Raw genomic sequence first — 20,297 nt, 5'->3', positions numbered from 1 at the left:
TCCCTAGAATGCATCCAATATTCCTCGTATCCCCTTAAGCGGCTCAATATTTCATGTACCACCCCTGGTTTACACCCCAAATACCAGATAGGTCCAATTCGTTAAATTCCACCGTTAGATGACAATATTTTGACCATTTTACCCTTTGCTTCATTTTCTTAAATCTGAAAAGACTTAAATACCCTCACTTATTTGTTGCCCAAACCTAATTGAAAATGACCAATTTACCCTTTGTTTTATTTTCATAAATGAAAAGACCTAAGTACCCTCACTTATGTATTACCCTAACCTAAATCAAAAAGACTATTTTACCCCTAAACATTTGTTCCTAAAAACCAACCCAATCTAACCTTTGAGGAAACGAAAGCTTGGGAGGAACTGCTGCTCCGGCAAGGCGTCCATTAGTGGTGCTCCGGCGACTTCCTTTCTTCTCCGGCTACGATCTAACCAAGATAACTCTTCTCAGCTTCTCCTTCTTCTACTTCTTCTAAGCTCTTTCTTCTTTGAACGATCTCTGTCTCTTCTTCTGCTTCGACTTCTTCCCCTTCTTCTGATTTCGTTGTTGAACCTAAAATAAGTAAGCAACTCTACAATGGGATGTTGCAGCAATTAAAACAATGGGATGTTGCAGCCTGAATTTAATCGAACCCTAATCAAAAGGGTTTTCGAATTGGGGTTTTCGAACCCTAAAACGAGCTGGATCTCAAGCCAGGTTCTGCAAATTTTTTTTTTTGATAAGTTTAAACTTCATCAGTGAGGCTGTCTACTCTAGTATACAGAAACGTTAGTTTAAATTGGCAGATATTAGTTTTCATTGGCATTCATACTTCTATATCTCACTTCAATTCCTTACTTTCTTTTGATTGAGAGCAAGAAGATATAGAGAGGAGAGAAGAGTTTATTGTTTATAATGATCATCTGGACTTCTTGGCCATTGTCTCTGTACTGTCTGTATAACCATTCTCTTTTAGCTTTTACACAAGGATGGCATGGCATGGCATGAGCAGGGAAGGCGAACTATTTCATGGGTAGAATTTTAATGATGTTAGTGGGTTGGAATACGGTTCTTTGTATACAAAATAGTTCTGTATTATGCTGTATTGTTGCAGCCTTTATTTTGTGCTTCAGTTTAAAGGCAAGCATAACCAAGGATCTTTCGGCCAGTGCAAGAGCTCTCTGATCTCATCATTTCCTTCCTTTCTCTGTTTTTTGAGGACCCCTCCCCTGTTTCATAATATCCCTGACTGCCCAAGTGAGCACAACCGTATGTAGTTTACTTGTGTGGCCTCTTCTGCTTTGCCTTCCTTCTCATTTTAATGGGTCCATTTGGCAAAGCAGAAGTGAAACAACCACAAGACTATTGACTTAATGGAAGTCGGAGAAGAAAGATCGTAGCCGGAGAAGAAAGGAAGCCGCCGGACCACCACTAATGGACGCCTTGCCGGAGCAGCAGTTCCTCCCAAGCTTTCGTTTCCTCAAAGGTTAGATTGGGTTGGTTTTTAGGAACAAATGTTTAGGGGTAAAATAGTATTTTCAACTTAGGTTAGGGTAATACATAAGTGAGGGTACTTAGGTCTTTTCATTTATGAAAATAAAACAAAGGGTAAATTGGTCATTTTCGATTAGGTTTGGGCAACAAATAAGTGAGAGTATTTAAGTCTTTTCAGATTTAAGAAAATGAAGCAAAGGGTAAAATGGTCAAAATATTGTCATCTAACGGTGGAATTTAACGGATTCGACCTATCTGGCATTTGGGGTGCAAACCAAGGGCGGTACGTAGAATATTGAGGGGTGGTACGTGGAATATTGAGCTGCTTAGGGGGGGTATGAGGAATATTGGGTGCATTCTAGGGGGGGTACGTGTACTTTACCCTTTATTCATTTAGAAAAACATCTTAAAGACTCATAATAAACAGATGAGAAAGAGAACGCCACCGAGTCGTGCAACACATGGTACCCATGCGCCCTGACAAAGGGCATGCAAAATGGCCACGACATCCTTTAGAACCTCGAAAATACCAAGGGTGCAACGATCATTTCTTGTGTCCCTATGTTACGGTGTAAGGGGTGGCGTGTCTGGCACAACCAGGTGGTGTTCTTTCTCTCATAAAGGATTTATGGAAAGTGATTCTCTGTCTGGGAACGCAGTCTACGCCAGCATTCCTCAAAATAAGTGGATAGAGGTGTTTTTTCACATGGAGAGGAGAGAGATAGACACATGGGAGCACTACCATAGCTCACACTTCCGAACAAAATTCTTATTCCAGAATTTATATCTACGAATCCCAAGTTCATCTATATCTCCAAAATCCAAAATTACAAAAATGCTATCATTTCTTTTCTTTTCTTGGCTTCCAAACATAGGCTTAAGAGCTCGTTCTCATATGCGTTTTATTATTATTTTCTCTCTCTTGACCTGACCATGTAAGTTTCATGTAGATGATATCATTCTCTGTGCCGTCATTATATAGCATGAGAGATTCCCCTACTCATCGATGTCATGAGAAACCCTGTCCCAAAAATTAAATAAAAAGTTTTTTTCTGATAAGAATAATTTTTTGTAAGGCATTTGTAAGAGAATTTCCCTTGTTTAAATTTATATGTAAGCATCATCTATGCTAGCCAATGACCCTTAAACTTTTACCCAAAAAAGAAAAATGACCCTGATACCAATCTATAGTTACTATATTTTACAAAATTGGGAATATTTCCTGGGGACCAAAAAGTATCACATTTTAATGCTATTGCATTGATCATTTCAAAACTTATACAACCCTTACTTTCCTTCTCATATAATGGAAGAAATAATTGTGGTTGTCATACCCATAGATAAACAAAGAGAGGAGAATAGGAGATAGTGATAGTTCGGAGTATTCATAATCAATTCCATTAAAAATGCATAAAAGATATACATATCGATTTCAGTATAAGATTACCCGAAACCATCGAATCATAAAGAATGACATAATAAAAAGGAACGCAGAACATCTTTTAATGGTGGAAAGGTCTGTCACTCTGTCCTCTCTTCCAATGACTTGAAATGGACCACTAGGAAATGCCTCACTATTCCACCGGCCAGTAGTAGATGGAGGCCACCCTAGTAAAGCCTGAAAGAGAAAACTCGGAAGAGTCTGAAGCAACCCCTAGTATTGGGGATCAAGATCGTCTTCAGGGAGCCCAGCGCCCAGGATGCTGTCAAGGGACATCCAACAGTTGAGCTGTGCCGTATACATTTTGGTGCACGCCTAGGGATGTGTGCGGCATAGCCCAACGACTGACAGCACCCTGGGCATGCCAGGCTCCCTAGAGACGAGCTAAATACCTAGTATTGAGGGATATTTTTCTTGGGCCCATAAATAAACTTCACATTTTATTGGCACACTTTATATTCAATGTGGGAGAAAGTTTTCTTTCACCGAGCGGAAAGGGTTCAGCCATCATTCTAAGGTACTAAAACATCTCCCTATTAGATGAAGTCAAAAAATACCCTCCCTAGTCCCCCTATTGCATGATACTCTCTCCTACTGATCTGAAGTCTGCGGTCAAAGGATTTTCCTTCTCTTTGGCTTGATACTTTAATGTGAGGCAAAAATGGACCAAAACTACATTCACTATTTTTAAGCTCATATTGCCTTATTTTGAGAGAGAGGTTCCTAAATAACCTCTCCTAGCAACTTAGAGAACATTTTTCCTATTTAGAATTATAATTTAACATCTAAGGGAACTCAGTTCCTACATGTCCGTAGAAGGAACTTCCCACACACTTATTTTGAAATTCGATTTGGGTTTTTTTTAGGTTAAAATGTTTAAGGGGTAAGTTGGTTAATTTAACTTCATAAGTTTTGGTTGAATAACTCGTAAGGGCAAAATGAATTTTTTTATTCAATCACTAATGGTAGACTAACACCGTCAGGTTTCATAGGGCTTCAAGTAATAGTTTCAAACATTGGGGGTGTCAAAGTACAGGGGGTGTACAAATAATTTACCCTTTTTTTTGTGTAATAGATAATCTACTACTCAATTAAAGAAGCAGTCAAAAGTCTTCAAAATCAACCAAACCCTGATAGGTACATAGGAGTCAGATCTTTTATCTTATCCATCAGATTAGGATCTGATCATGATTTGAGGTATCGGTATTAGATCACACGATACTGTACGGTTTTGAAGGTGACCAATATCTCTGTATCGGTGAAACGGAACGGACAAGGAGTAAAATCATTAAAAAAAAAAATTTTCAATTTTTAAAGAAAACCAGAGGTAAACTTGTCCGATAGGTCAATCTGTATCGATACCGTATCAATTTTAAAGGATGACCAATACCCAATCCAATACCGTACACTAAAACCATGGATCCAATCTATGTAGCTGGAGCATGTTAAACCTGTTTCTTAAAGTTTTTGTCATGAAAACGATTGGGAATATGACAGTTTAACAAAATGGGATTTGGTCCCAATAATAATAATATCAGTAGAACTGTAGAAAGCAGAAACAAAACCAGGAAATCAATGCTGCAACCACAACTGAGAAGGATCGATCATCGCTCAGTAGTACTAGTTTTAATTATAATCGTTTTGTCGTTGTACCAACAATATGGGAACTACTAAATGTCACGTCTACCGTGAAGCGACAAAGGTAAATGGTGAAGACTTCATCAAGGCATTAATGTACATGTGAATTAAGATAAAAATATGATGAGATAAAAGTTCTTAGGTTAAAGTTTCCTTCCAACCATAGAGGACAGTTAAAAATCTCTCCCCCATGCTACTTTTCTCATGTCTGATAAATTCGAGGGGTTGAAAGAGAAACCCTAATCGCTATGAGCCCTGCAACCTCCCTCGCCGCCACTTGCACCCCTTCTGCCCCTGTTGGCGTGTCTTCTCTCCGCCCCTATGGCGTGTAAGCTCTCTGTCCCAGTGGCGTGTCTCCTCCTTGTGAGGTTCATCAGTCCATCAGCCATGATCCTGGGTGTCGTCGACGAAGCTGTCGAAGCCAACGCCGCCGCCGACGATCCTCCACCTCGCCCACCACCACCTCTCTCACCCCCACCCCTCTCACCGCCACCTTCATCGCCCTCACCGACGCCCCCCTCCTCACTGCCTCCATCCTCCACGCCATCGCCCTCACTGTTCACATCCTCCACGCCACTGCCCTCACTGCTCCCATCCCCCTCGCCATTGCCCTCAGCGCCACCTCCCTCACTCTCACTGACACCCCCATCCTCCACGTCATCGCCCTCTCTGTCCGCACCCACCACGGCTTAGCCCTAAACGTACCCCTGCCCATTTCACATTTTCTCACCGCCACGGCCTCCTCCTCCACTCTCATCACCACTACCCCCTCCCCCTCCCATTTTTCCGGCCCATTTCCCCTCCCCCTTCCCTTTTCCAGCCCCCCTGCCCCCCATCACCCATTTCCTTTTCTTTTTCTTTTTTTGTTTGTTGTTTTGCAGGTTATGCTAGTTCTGGCATTGATGTCGCCATGGTCATGGCCAGCTCCAAAGCCCCTCCCGCCATGCAGACTTGGTGGCCTTATCATCGTTCATCGAAGCTCCTCTCAGCGCGGCAGAGTGCCGGCTCTGTGGGCATGATGGCACTGATCTTTGCAGCACTTATGGGGTCCTTTCTATTGGCACGAAAGTGCATGCGCTTATCGGTTGCTGTGTCAACAGTTCTTTTCATAAGGAAATGGCTTTTAGCCATCCCCTTCTCTGGATGGCTCAGTCTATGGCATGCGAGACCGGGTCGCTTTCCGCTCAGTGGTTCTGGGTTCTGTATACCCAAACTACCTATTTGTCATGCTACCTATCATTTTTTCGTATCTTTTAATGTATCCTGTTTTTCTGTTGGCGTTGGGCACGCGTGAATGAATAGCCCTGCTATCTACCAAAAAAAATTAATAATAAGAGAACAGTTCAACCACCATTCTAGGGTTTTAGTATGTTCCAAAATATCCTTCCAATTCCCATTCCTGCCCTGTCCCGCCCCTAGGTGAATGAGATCCCATTCACTATGGGTGGAGGGAAACTCGGTCCGAAAACTAATTAGTAACCAGGAAGTTGCTGGAATAAGGATGGTTCTATCAGTTACAAGGAAGTGAATCAACTCTTATGAAACTTATATTTTCGTAATTATCTAGTGGATAACTGCAACAATAATATTGATTTTTTTCTTGTGCAAACCCGCTCATGGGGTGAAATTTTATTCATCAACAAGGGGATTTTTTTTTTTTTTTTTTCAATAGGGATGAGCTATCCTGGAAAAGAAGACTAAAAAACCTAACCTTTGATAGCCTAAGGCTCACCAAGCTAAACCATGATCATGAGAGTTAACCTCTCTACAAACAAAACTTTGAGGGGGAGTATACTGTCCATGCCTAGATACAGTGGGGGGCAAAATGACTACCCCACCCCTATGAAATGCGGAAATCCTACCTCTAAGATGCTTTTGCATGTGCACAGGGACCACGCTTCCCCAAGAAATTATTGCAGATTGGATGTCATTAATGACAACAGAAACATCCCTCACCAGTTGAATAGATTTGTCAACAAGTTATCGAACAAGTGCTTGAGAATCATAATGAATAGAAACAACACTAATTCTAGCAAGTTCTTCAATGCCCAACTTATAGTTAAAATTCAACCTTTAAATAAAATGTTAGGACGACGACAACTACTAGTGTGACTGACTTGAGGTTAGTGCAGTAGAGCTTAGCCCCCAAGAGATTTCGAGTTAGCGACCACTTTACCCTCATCAAGTCTAGAATCTCCCCATCATCCCCCAAAAAAATTTAAATAACATATTAAGACTTGGAGTTCTTAAAGTTAGGTTTTTCCTTATAATTTGTTGCAGACCAAATCTTTTGTATCATCATTATACTGTAAAGATATAAAGTGGACTGACAATTTAAAAAGTAAAGAAGATCTAATGATTCATATATTTTTTTGCTTGTAGATATGAAATCCATGATTAAGCAAGCAATGGAAAAAAGAATCATTACCTTTTAGAGGCTTTCTTGTTGGTGGTTGTTGTCCTTGTTGTTCATGCTTTTACTTTCTTTTATCTTATTGTACTAGTTGTTCTTGTCTTTTAGTTTCTTCATGGGTTCTTCTAAACAACTTAATAATGATAGATCACTTATAAATTTCTCAAAAGATTGGATATGATCAAAGTATGGACTACAAGGAAAAGATGAGAAGAAAGAACAAAAGGTCTAAGTATGAGTACTAAACATGTCAAAATGCTAAGGAACTTTGATAAATAGACAGGGAGTCAGTGACAAACAAATCATAATCATAATACATATTGGCGAAAGTTTTTCGTCATTTAGGGTAAACCGGCGAAGAGAAAATCTCTTGATCCATGGTGTTTCGATGATATGATTTGACTCCTAGAACAGTGAGTACATCAATAACTCCCGCCTTCTATTGGCGAATGTCTAAAATACTCTTTCTCCTGTGGTTGAAAAGATTCTTTCTTCGTCATAGATGAAGGAAAAGTCGGTCCTTACATAATTACACCTTCCATTTTCTTAAATAGCTTTTAGATGGCTAAACAACTTTTGGTTAGCTTGATGATATTAGACTTATTAGGTGTGCAAGTGTTTTACAGTTGCAGGCTCCCTAGAATGACCCGTGAGCTAAAAATCCCAGCCCGGAAAAGCACTAGGCTGTGGCCAAGCCCATGGGCCTCTTAGTGCCAATTTGTGAGACAGCCTCATCTAAAATATTAACAACTTGACCATCAAACTTTTCTTCTTTTGTAATTACAAAAAAGTTAAAAAAAAGAAAAAGAAAAAAAGAAGATTATGCATTCGAAACCATTGAAAACGGATCACTGATCCAATGGCCCCTCTTTGATGAGTGAGCAACCATGGTGGGCCTCGAGAGGTCGAGTCAGGTTCACTCTTCAACTCTTGATCAACTTTTCAAGGTGAGCTGGTACTAAGGCAGTAGTTGATATGCAACTGTTTTTATCGTTCAAGAATGCAAAATCGACCTAAAATGCATTCCAAAAATGCATACCAAACACACCCTAACACTTTGGTTAGGTAATCAGAGAATTACAAGGCAATTTAAGTAGGAGTATTTTCCAAGTCTCAATTCACACAAAATATATAAATATTTGAAACACTTTAGGTGCTAAAATAAGGGGCAGCCACATGTAGTTGAAGCAAAGCATTCAAATTCAATTCAACCATTTGATTCTTGGACCACAAGCCACTAACCAACCATCAACATACGCAACTCTCTCTCTCTCTCTCTCTCTCTGGTACCCACAGATACACCCCCCACCTTTATTGTTGGAGTAGTTTGTGTTGGAGGGCGTCTCTCTCAAACCTGGATAATAGTTGGTGTATTAGGATGGTGTATTAGGACCCAGGACCGTCTCCCTTCTGCTTCTAGATACTAGATATGGTAGTTCAATATTTTGACAGATAATGGAGGTGGACCCCACTCTGGGCGATGTGTTCGGGCAGGGGGTAGAGTGGTCATTTTTGCCCTCCTATTAGATAGAATTGAAGAAATTGAGGGATAGGCAAATTGAAGGGATAAAGATCCGTGATTCAGTCAGTCAATAGACCAAAAATTTCACCTAGTTCATTAATTGATGAGAGGAATTTCCCCAGCTCGGCGCTCCAATCTCAGTCCTCCTACCCCCAACTTTCTTGAAATTGCAGTAGTATAGTATAGGAGTGTAGTAATAAGTGTGGCCTAGTGGGGCCCCTTGCTGGTCCCTTAATTGGGAGTCCCTGTCTAGCCCCCAATGCATCCTTGTCTACCCTCCTTGTAGGACCTAGCATACCCTTGATACTCCACAGCTGAAAGAACCTTTTCCCCAACATTTTATGACATATTCTACATTTTATTTATGTATCAAATAAACAAAATCATACCCAAAAAAGAAAAGAAGAAGAAAAAAACCTTTCTATGGATATTGGCACATGCAGGACTTTTTTTTTTGTAATTTATTTATCCTACACAATCAAATAGGCCACCCTAGAATTAATTACCCACGTTCAAATTTCTTATATCATCTCAATCGCAAAATCCATCATGTATTAAATTTTTGTGAAGAGTTTTCTGTCCGGAGCATGGCCTTACACCAATGGAGAGGCCAATGGGAGTATTTGCGGAAGCATTAGCAAGATTAAGATTTTCACCTTTTATGAGGGTAGAGCGGTCATTTTGCCTCATCCAGTGTCTGAGTTTAGGAGCCACACTCTCAAATAGAATCTTTTTTCCCTTAACTTTTTTTATTCGTGACAATTCATTTATGAAAGTTTACTGTGATAATTCCAATCATTGGATAGATATAGCCTTGTGGATCGATCATTGTGGCTCGTGAATTGAGCATGTGGTATATGCTTTTGGGTTAAAATTTACTAAATTAGTGGTGACTAGAAACAAACTCACAAGGTACTTACTACTAATTGATGTCATTTGCCAGCTGGTCTAAAAATATATCTGAAGGCATCCACATAGAGTGTTGAAAATTATAACAATATACAATAAAAAAGACTTTAAGAAAAGGGAAATAGAACGCTACCTGGTCGGGTGGACCTTATCGCACAAAATGACAGCCCCATCCCATGGAAAGACGAAAATCCCGCCCTCATGATGCTTGCACACATGCTATCATTGGTCTCGTGTTGGTGCAGGGCCATGCGACCATGCAGCATTCTCTTGCTTGAAAAAGAAAAATAGAACGGATTTATGCCTTTTTCCACCATAGATCAAGAAAGATTAATAAATGGACAAATGCTATCTGATCAGCCCATACTAAGAGAGGTTTATCGGGTTGACACATAATATCTGCCATGTGGAATGTTGGATGGGATCAAATTTTATAGACAAGTAGAACCTAAAATCCTTTGCTCAAGTGGCAAAATATGGCAAAATCCAAGGCTATCCACTAAAAAAAGGGTGCACACAAGATTTGGACTAAGCAGCAAAGAAAGGAAAAGCAATACAAAAATATAGGATTTTACTTCTTGTTTCCTTTTACTTGTTTTTGACCTGGAAATAAATGAAGTCTTAATATTAACTAACTGTAAATGACATCTAAGGTACCTAACATTTTGTGAAATTGTGGCAAAAATGTGTTTAACGTTTCCCATATTGTGTTTGAGGTATCTAAACCAAGATAACACTAATCAAATTAATAGTTTTTGTTTTTAATTTTCAAATCGATCCTTGATATAACCTAACTATTTATTCTTCTTCTTGTAAACTAATAAATGACATTATTCATCTTCCTCTTCCATTATGCAACTCCTCACTCCCCTGTCCCGCCCCATCTCTCACCTCAATGATTCTTATCCCCCCCCCCTTATCTCCAATCTCTGCTACCCTTCTTCCCCACCCCCATCACTACCCTATATCGCCCCCACCCCCGGCCAAATTTTTTTTCTATCCTATTCCCTGACAGTACAGTGGTCCAATTCCTCTCATAGGGAGGCAAAAATGACGTTTTAACCTCCCTCGGACAGTGTATTCGGGCAAGGGGTTAGGTCGTCATTTCTTGCCCCCTATGAGAGGAACTGGACCACTATACCGGTCAGGAAACAGGAGACGATAATGATCCCCCCCAACCTACCTCTACCTTTTTTTCTTCCCCAACCTATATCTCTACTATTTTTGTAATAATGAATATTACAAAAATTTCTTCTCTAAGCTTGAAAATTTTTCACATCCTTTCCCTTTAATTTCCCTTACCACCACGTGTAACCCTAATTTGACTCGTCTGGGGAATATAGGAAAAAAGACAACCACCCTTATCAGAGGTTCACAATTGTACGTAATGAAGCCATGGCACTTCGCCGCGTCTTTTCCATAATTGTCAATCCATCCACTACAACCTTACGTACAATGCTTTGATGGCTATAGAGAAAGTGTCATTACAGCTTCCAAAAACCAAAATCCATGCCACATTATGCGCTTACGCGATGAGAGTTTACTAAGCCATAATTTCCCAACAAAGTCTCTATTCATCCAATCCAACGGTTTCCTCATCATTAACTCATAAAACAAGTAAGGAGTTCTAAAAGTCTTTCTTCCTAAATTGAACTTCTCTAACTATGAACATTTTGATCAAGAATCCAATTCAAGTATTGCTTACAGTAGCTAAGAAGTCACCACCTGGTTATCTTCTTTTAAAATTAGGGTTGACCTTGTGCGAGGTGGCCATATAATAAGGTCTCAACTTTCTCGTTCTCTGTGTTTCTTTCTTTCATTTCATGTGTTGTTGATGTGCTAGGGTATAGCTTACCTTCCCTTCCCTCCCCTGCATTCTCTCCCATCTAATCAAAATTTAATAAAGTAGTTTTTTCTAATTTTCTGCACTACCATCGAGACAAAAGATGGTACAAATACACATGGGTGGTGCAACAATAGGGATTCAAACTCTTGCTTGCATTCTTCTCTTTGTTGCCATGGCTTCTTCTTCTTCTTCTCTCATAGCTACTACTCATGCAGTTTCCACAGATTGGTCTACTGCACTTCTTGTTAAGGTTGATCAATCAGGAAATGGTGATTTTAAGAAGATACAAGATGCTATTGATGCCATCCCATCAAATAACGTCGATAACGTCTTCATATGGATTAAGCCGGGGACATACAGGTATCTCTTTCTCTCTATCTCTCTTGTTGGGGTTCCATGTGGAAGGCGAAAGTAATAATTTCACATTGCATGTAAGTAGTCTGATGTAGAGATTTATAGGTACTTGGGCACCCTCTCCTTAATAGCTAGGTTTTAAGAATAAGTTCTACCCAAATCCCTAACACCTCTCTCTTTCCCGATAATAAGAATAAATCAAATCTTAACAATTTAAAAGAAGCAAAATTAGAGCTAATTTATTCTTTTTATAGTATTTAATGTATATATTGTGATATTTGCAGAGAAAAAGTAGTGGTTCCAGCAGATAAGCCTTTCATAACATTGAGTGGGTCGAAGGCGAGTACCACAATAATAACAGGGAGTGACCATGGCAATATATTTGAGTGTCCTACACTGTCTGTATTGGCTACTGACTTTGTGGCCCGATATCTCACAATACAGGTACTTAGAACTAATGTAACCTGATACTTTTGGGTAAGGGGGGTCAATTTGGAACCAAAATTGAAAATCGAAACCGGCCATTTAAAATTGGGCTGAATCAAACTAAAGAAGAATTAGTTAGCTTTTGATTTCAAAACAAGGATTTTTTTTTTTTGGTTCAATTTGGTGAATCAAATTTTCTCTAAATTGTATTAGCAATTTAGAATTAGGGTTTGTGGGCTGCCACCAAAAGTACTCTAAAAACCACTTATGCACAAAGGAAAATTTTATATGGAACAAACCTATTTACAACTTGTTTGACTATGGTGAAAGAAAGAAATCAGGCTCCTCTCCCCTGCGGGTAACTACCCCTCTCCATCTTACACCATCAATGGGGTGTGGTCCCCACACCACATGAATGGTGTGAGATGGGGTTAGGTTGTTGCCCACTAGGGAGGGGATCTTGACTAGAAAGTAAAAAATCATTTGAATTTTCAAAGATATATAAAGGCATAAAGCACAGGCAAATTTGGGACATTTGATGAATATTCATCTTTATAATCCAAGTGATTAAATATGCACCGCTAACTATGAACTATAATTTTTTTGATTCTTCCTGAAACAAGATACTAGAATCTTATATATATTTTTTCTAATGTTGATTGTGCATTGTATTCAAGTCAATTTGTGTTAGTAATTGAAGGCTCAATTCTATATTATTTATTGATGAAATGTCTTTGTGAGTGATAGGACCTAAATTGAATATGAAACTAAACCAAACTGAATCAATTCAATTTTGAAAATATGTTCTGATTCTTGGTTTGGTTTGATTTTAGTTTCTACATTCGGTGTCTTGGACTGAATCAAAATTGAACTGAATAACCAAAACCTAATGGATTGTCATTATCCCCTCCAGTTCCATGCCCGACCCACTTCTCCAGTCCCCCTAATAAGGGAGGCGCAATGACCACCCTACCCCTGCCTGAACACTCTGCCCGAGTGGGGTCCACCCCCCTTATTAGAAGGACTGGGGAACTAGGGCCGGCAGGGAACTTGAGGAGATAATTTTTCCTTTCGGGGACCTATGTGCCATATTTGTGCTGTTTAATTGTCACTAATCATGATTTGCTTTGGAATAATCTGTACTACCCTGGGGTGTGTACGTACTAGCTAAGTACAGCCAGGAAAATGTACAGATAAGTATGTTTCATAATCTATATATGTTCAATAAATGAGTGATTCAAATGGGTTGTGGTTGAATATTAATGGTTACAGAACACGTTTGGGGCGGGCGACAAAGGAGTTGCATTGAGGGTTTCAGAAGACAGAGCAGCATTTTACATGTGCAGAATAATCTCTTATCAGGATACCCTCCTTGATGACACAGGAAGGCACTATTACAACAACTGTTACATTGAAGGTGCCACTGACTTCATCTGTGGAAATGCAGCTTCTCTCTTCGAAGTAAGTATTGTCTCTCTCTCTCTCTCTCTCTTATAGAAAAATGAAAACTTAAAATGATACAGAAAAGTATGAAAATCGCAAACAACACACAGTTGCACTGTTGCACACAAAGATTTACGTTCACGATGAGATTCACTATCAATGGAGAAAGGGTTACAGACGCTCGTCCTCACATCTCTCTTTGGTTGAATTATAGAGAAAGAATCCTCATTACACATTTATAACAAAATCCTACACAAGAAATTTATCAAAATATCCATAACACTGAATATGTTAGATACTTTGACTGAGACGCTAAAGCTCTTGAGCTGATGAAACACATTAAATCAAACACTTTAATCTATCCCAGACTCGGCTAGCCCAATCTAACGCCCATACACTAGAGTGGGCCCCATTAGACACATAACAAAATACAAGAAACCAAACCCCAACATCTCTCTCTCTCTCTCTCTCTCTCTCTCTCTTTTCTATGACACAATAAAATTGCCTTATGTTGCTGGGTTTGATGCTCCTATACAGAAATGCCATCTGCATTCGACATCGGAAGGAACAGGTGCAATCACAGCACAAAGAAGAGAATCACCCTCAGAGAACACCGGCTACACATTCCTTGGTTGCAAGATCACAGGAGTGGGAACTTGCGTCTTAGGAAGGCCATGGGGGTCTTACTCTAGGGTGGTGTTTGCCATGACTTTCATGTCTAGTGCAGTACTGCCTCAAGGATGGGATGATTGGGGTCGTCCGTCCACACATAGGTACTCTTACATCATATCCATCACCTTTATATGATTTCTCACTCTTAAAGTCTCAACCCCCAACCCCGACATCTCACGCTCTCAACCTGTTTGTTGTTTTGATTGTGTGACTATGTACAGCACTGCTTATTATGGAGAGTACAAGTGTTACGGACCAGGAGCGGCTTCTTCAGGAAGAGTTAAATGGTCGAAAACGCTCTCAGATGCAGAGGCCAAGCCATTCTTGTCTAAAGACATGATCGGTGGCCGAGCGTGGCTCAGGCCTGCACCTACTCGTTTCCGAAGACCTTCTTGGATCATTGGGAATAAGTAGTCAAGCTTCCTCCTCGGATGCAAATTTTATTATTTATTTGTTTAATTATTAAACACATTATTGTATTCATTAATGTTTCTCTTGAAAAGGAGATGGTTTATATTTGTTTATGTCTATATGAATAATTGGAACTTCCAGCATTTCCAACTTCTCCTTTACTTCCCTTCTAATATTTTTAATTGAGCTTAAGAAATAGGAATGGGCAAAGTTTTTTCATTACGTTAGTGTAGTCTTTGACAATCACGTATTCCTCTTGATTGGTTGGGGACCGTATGTACAGTTGCCTTGTCCACGTCTATGTGACTATATTTTTTTGGTGAATAAAAAGGAGAAAGGTTTTCTCCACCCATAAAAGATGGTTCACCCACCATCCTAGGGTTCACAACCCCCTATATGATTTTAGTATCTTTTCAAAATACCTTCTCAATGTCCTCTCCCGCCCCCACAGAGATCCCATTCACCGTGGCTGACAGAAATCTCTTGTTTGTTGGCTTGCCTTTTCGCCTGTTGATGACAATGCCGTAGGTGGGGGTTGAGGTGTAGCATGTTCTTAGTTTTTTCATCTTGGTGTTTTCCTTTTTAATTCTTACGTTCTTTTTAATATAATTGACCATTTGGCAGGGAATACAAAAAGGGGCAAGACAGCCAGTAGAATCACACGATAGAGTTCCCATTAAAGTGGGATAAAACCCAACCCCGTTCCTAATCAAAAGACCCTACCAACCTAAGAACGAACTTGGAAAGAACATCCACCGAAATCTTTCTAGAAAACGGACAAGAAAAAAAATAAATGATCAATTCACTTTAAGGGCATTCCAACACAGACAACAATTAAGGATACTTATGGATCTGGATCAAAAATAAAGGAAAACCTGAGCATGAATGATGCAAGTGATAGTTCTTCAAGAGATGAAACTATGTCGGAGGATAGATCCTTTAAATCAAATCACCTTGACCTAAGGAATGGAGAGCATTTTTTACTTCTAGATAGAGGAGGTAGAGAACCTTTTGGATTGACAAGGGTCCACTAGATAGAAAAAGATTCTGTCAATCCGGACAGCGTGTAGCCATGTGCAGCGTCTGAGATGAGGCGGGCGCGTTGACTGCCTTACCCCTGCTCGGGCAAGGCGTTTGGGCAGGGATAAGACGGTAAATGCACATTGCCTCATCTCAAATGTTGCACATGCAGCACTGCTGCGACAGGAGCTGAGTCCATCACTACTACCCATGTTATGCATTTGAATTGTTATAATATTGTTATTGAAACATATAAGACAAAGGGTAATAAGGAAAGATTTTTTTTCCATGAAAATTGACATCATTGTTTTTCTGTACTATAATTTTATTTACTGTTTACAAAACAAAGAAGGTGAATGGTTTAGGTTCTCGTACGAGAACCTTTTTCGTATGTATGCCGAATGACGCATAGACGGAATTTAAGAGAGTGGATTCCATCCGTGCGCCATCTGGCATACGAGAACTTGATCCAGCCTCACAAAGTAGACCAACCTATTGTACGAAGAAGGCAACCTATTGTAAAATATGAAATATAAATATTCTACCACGCCTTACTTATGGGCAATGTGTTTGCAATGGAAGTTCAAGTATTAAATGAAAAAAGAGTCCATGGTAACAATGGTAGATAGTCTAAAAGCTATTCCTTTCCCTTAACGGCAAAGCCCAGCCTGATTAGGTTGGCCTGATGTACCTCTCTTGCTGAAACCCTCTAATATTTTAAAGTTGCAGTTGCTTCTCAACCCTAGCTTCTTCTTGGCTTGTCTTGTCTCCTTCCCTAGCCTCTAAGTCAATTTGCTCAAACAAGTCCCCATCAATTTTTGCTTGCAAGCTTAGACATGAGCTGAGCCCTTCACATCCAATACCTAATCAACTACACCATCTCCCTTCTTCTAACAAACTGATAGCCAACCCTAACCTCTTCAAACATATAAATATCTTACACCTTCAACCCATATCTCTCATCCACATACACAATTTACTTGGGTTTCAAACATTTTGACCTAAAATGGCACCACAAGGCATTTTCTACTCATCATCTCTCTTTCTTTTCTTGCTCTTCTTTGCCCTCTTTTCCTTATCTGCTGAAGCTGCATTGAAGAAGTATCAGTTTGATGTGAGTGGTTTTGAATTATATTTCGCGCTTCTCATCATTTTTATGATTTAAACTTAAAATGGGTTTCCCATCATTAATCTTCTTCTTCTTCATTGTTTACAGATTCAAGTGAAGAATGTGAGCAGATTGTGCCATGCCAAGCCTATTGTAACTGTAAATGGAATGCTCCCAGGACCTACTATTTATGTTAGAGAAGGAGATAGAGTTCTTGTTAATGTTACTAACTCTGCTAAATATAACATGTCTATCCATTGGTAATGTGATATGTTGCAGATCAATTTCATATTTTATTAACTTATGGTAATCTCACACTAAACATGTACTCCTTGGCTCTTGTAGGCATGGATTGAAGCAATTTCGCAATGGTTGGGCAGATGGACCAGCTTATATAACACAATGTCCAATCAAGACAGGGCATAGCTATACTTATGATTTCAATGTCACAGGCCAAAGAGGAACCCTATGGTGGCATGCACATATTTTTTGGTTAAGGGCAACAGTTTATGGTGCCATTGTAATTATGCCTAAACAAGGAACCCCATTTCCATTTCCACAGCCTCACATGGAGTCTAATATAATCTTGGGTTAGTAGTAAACCTAGTAGGTATTGTGAAGATCATAGAAAGACTGTACACATGAAATTGTTTTTTTACTGTAAATCTTGCTTTTCATGCAGGAGAATGGTGGAACACAGATGTTGAAGATGAAGTGAAGAAGGGTAACAAGTTGGGTTTGCCACCTAGAGCATCAGATGCTCATACCATCAATGGGAAGCCAGGACCACTCTTTCCATGTTCTGAGAAATGTAAGAAAGTGTTCAACCTTGGAATTTGGCTCTCCTCCATCCATGGTGGGAGCTGGAGCATCGAGCCCAGCAAAAACAGGGGTGTTTGGGTCATTTCACAGGCGGGTCTCCCCTATGAAATGACCAACCCCCCCCCCCTGTTTTTGAGGAGAGCCAGGTCCTCAACCTGGAATCTGGATCCTCTACCCATGTGGGGTGGCATCCCGAAGGGCCAATGAAATGGAATCTCGACCCATCTGTCCCCCTCTGACCCCTTTGTCAGATGGGTACGTGGAGATTTCACTTCATTGGCCCTTAACATTTGGGACTATTCAATTTGGGCCCAAATGGGAGAAAGTATGGTTTAAATTGAAGAATAAGGCTTGTGCTTTGCTTATAAATCTTCATCCTAATTACTCATTCCCTTCCCTTTGCTTTAGATACTTATGCAATGGAGGTAGAGCAAGGAAAGACCTATCTCTTGAGAATCATCAATGCTGCACTGAACGACGAGCTTTTCTTCGTGATTGCCGGACACAATATGACTGTTGTGGAGATTGATGCAGTGTATACCAAGCCCTTCACAACCCAAACTATACTTCTTGGACCTGGGCAGACCACAAATGTCCTTGTTCAGGCTAACCAAATACCAAACAGATACTTCATGGCTGCTAGGCCTTTCATGGATGCTCCACTTACAATAGACAACAGAACTGTCACTGCAATCCTACAATACAAAGGCATTCCAAATACTGTAATTCCAAGCTTACCTCATTTGCCTGCTCCAAATGATACTTCCTTTGCCATGAACTACACTGGAAAGCTTAGGAGTCTAAACTCTGCTAACTTCCCTGCAAATGTTCCCCTCAATGTGGACAGACATCTTTTCTATACAATTGGTTTGGGAATGAACCCATGTCCTACTTGCCAGAATGGAACCCAACTCACTGCTTCCTTAAACAATATCACTTTCGTGATGCCCAAAATTGGGCTTCTTCAATCTCATTATTTTAACATCAAGGGAGTGTTTAGGACAGATTTCCCTGACCGTCCTCCCACTCCATTTAATTTCACTGGTGCACCACTTACAGCAAACCTTGGAACTTCTTTGGGGACTAGACTCAGTAAGATTGCCTTCAATTCTACTGTGGAGTTGGTTCTTCAAGATACTAATCTTCTTACTGTTGAGTCCCATCCATTCCATCTCCATGGTTACAACTTCTTCGTGGTTGGAACGGGAATCGGAAACTTCAACCCTGCGAAAGATCCGGCTAAATATAACTTGGTGGATCCTCCTGAGAGAAATACAGTTGGGGTTCCCACTGGAGGTTGGACTGCAATAAGGTTCAGGGCTGACAATCCAGGTATGTTATTTATTAGGGACTTTACAGGGTAGAAATCATCTTCAAAAGCTAGCTATGAAGGAAAGGGTGCCCAAGTCCTTATAAACTCCATATTACCCATTCCTATCCGGTGCCAGACTATTTTTTGCCTTATGAACATTCCATCAACCTCCCCTCCACGCGAAAGGGAAGCTTGGAGCCTCAGATCTTAATCTCCCCCTCTACGCAGGTGCTAGTTTGAGATCAAATCCGAGAATCCTCCAAATAAGAATTTCCATACATCAGCTGTAATTCCACTTGTTAGGACTTGAGTATTAGTAATGCAGGAAAATTGCACACAAGCAAATTAAAACATGGTGACACTTAGGGGTGCAAGTTTGGCCCTGACGGCTCGAGCTTGCAATGCCCATAGTTGAGGGCTTGGGCTGAGCCCAGTCTGGTCCAACTCGACCCTGTCTTGTTCATGTTCTTTATTCTTCTTCCTCGCCTTTCTTCTTTCTTCTTCTTCCCAGCCTGGCCAGCCCATGCATTCCCTCCCCCCCTCCCCATGGTTAGAGCCAATCAAGGACAGCCCAGCCCGACCTTGATGGTGGGTCAGGGTTGGATTTTTTTGGCCTTGAGTCCGGGCTGGGCCTGAGCCTAGCTTAGGAAATTCAGGATTGGACTGAAGTTTTAAAAGACCCGACCCAACACGACACTGTTGCAGCCCTAGTGACACTTATCTATGTTTCTTATGACTTATCTTCTTAATTGTGACTGTTATCAGGTGTATGGTTCATGCATTGCCATTTGGAACTCCACACGAGTTGGGGATTGAAGACAGCTTTCGTGGTAGAAGATGGACAAGGCCCAGAGCAATCCATATTACCACCACCAAAAGATCTTCCTCCTTGTTAAATTCCTCACAATTGTGAATAATTCATGAGAGCCATTTGTTTGTGCAAGGCTCTTCTTGTTGGAGCTAACTTTTTCTTGTATTTTTTTTTTTAATCTATTATCCCCTGCAAAATTTGCAGGTCAAAGAAAGTAGAAAATATAAATTGCAAATTCTGGCAACCACCACAACCCAACTGAAAATAAGTTTGAAAATCTGTTTTTTTTTTTTTTTTTTTGGTTCTGATTGTTTTGTTGTCTTTAAATGGACCCTTGTATAATAAGCTCCAACATGTAATTATGAATTATTGAGGGGTTTTTCTTTTTCTCCAAATATTTTGGATTACATTAGTTCTGTGTTTTCCCCCAACAAAATGGGGACCCAATAAGCAATTCTTATTTCTTAATATGCATGGTTTTACATCCAATCTCAATTTACTCAGAGAGGATAAGTCAATCTCAATTGTACTAATCAATTGGAACCAAATTTTGCTTTCAGCACCTTCATAAGCTACAACAATCACCAAGGAATGAAGAATCTATTATACCCACCTTTTTTATTTTTCATTTGGGTGCAACCTCCACCCTCCGCCCCACCT

At 40.1% G+C, this 20,297-nt stretch overlaps 2 protein-coding genes across 2 annotated transcripts; both read left to right on the top strand.

The window, feature by feature from the left end:
• The first annotated feature begins 11,373 nt into the window (after positions 1-11,373).
• LOC122661829 (putative pectinesterase 11) lies at positions 11,374-14,567 on the top strand. Its single transcript, XM_043857341.1, has 5 exons — positions 11,374-11,618; positions 11,897-12,056; positions 13,311-13,499; positions 14,019-14,254; positions 14,375-14,567. The coding sequence occupies exons 1-5, from the start codon at positions 11,374-11,376 to the stop codon at positions 14,565-14,567; spliced, it is 1,023 nt and encodes a 340-aa protein (XP_043713276.1).
• Positions 14,568-16,544: 1,977 nt separating this feature from the next.
• Positions 16,545-19,810, top strand: LOC122660979 (laccase-11-like). Its single transcript, XM_043856254.1, has 6 exons — positions 16,545-16,698; positions 16,801-16,952; positions 17,038-17,282; positions 17,375-17,503; positions 17,923-18,846; positions 19,592-19,810. The coding sequence occupies exons 1-6, from the start codon at positions 16,591-16,593 to the stop codon at positions 19,720-19,722; spliced, it is 1,689 nt and encodes a 562-aa protein (XP_043712189.1). The 5' UTR covers positions 16,545-16,590; the 3' UTR covers positions 19,723-19,810.
• Positions 19,811-20,297: the final 487 nt, after the last annotated feature.

Source organism: Telopea speciosissima, chromosome 5 (genome assembly GCF_018873765.1).
Source record: "Telopea speciosissima isolate NSW1024214 ecotype Mountain lineage chromosome 5, Tspe_v1, whole genome shotgun sequence".
In the NCBI taxonomy this organism is placed as follows: domain Eukaryota; kingdom Viridiplantae; phylum Streptophyta; class Magnoliopsida; order Proteales; family Proteaceae; genus Telopea; species Telopea speciosissima.
The sequence above is the reverse complement of the archived record's forward strand: the minus strand, read 5'-3'. Positions and strand labels throughout refer to the sequence as shown.

What these genes read in the sequence shown, in the direction of transcription:
- LOC122661829 (XM_043857341.1), top strand. Translation starts at nt 11,374, where the DNA reads ATGGGTGGTGCAACAATAGGGATTCAAACTCTTGCTTGCATTCTTCTC. An exon ending in ATTAAGCCGGGGACATACAG is followed by an intron (nt 11,619 to 11,896) that starts GTATCTCTTTCT and finishes TGATATTTGCAG; the next exon opens with AGAAAAAGTAGTGGTTCCAG. An exon ending in CCCGATATCTCACAATACAG is followed by an intron (nt 12,057 to 13,310) that starts GTACTTAGAACT and finishes TAATGGTTACAG; the next exon opens with AACACGTTTGGGGCGGGCGA.
- LOC122660979 (XM_043856254.1), top strand. Translation starts at nt 16,591, where the DNA reads ATGGCACCACAAGGCATTTTCTACTCATCATCTCTCTTTCTTTTCTTG. An exon ending in TATAACATGTCTATCCATTG is followed by an intron (nt 16,953 to 17,037) that starts GTAATGTGATAT and finishes TGGCTCTTGTAG; the next exon opens with GCATGGATTGAAGCAATTTC. An exon ending in CTTTCCATGTTCTGAGAAAT is followed by an intron (nt 17,504 to 17,922) that starts GTAAGAAAGTGT and finishes CCTTTGCTTTAG; the next exon opens with ATACTTATGCAATGGAGGTA.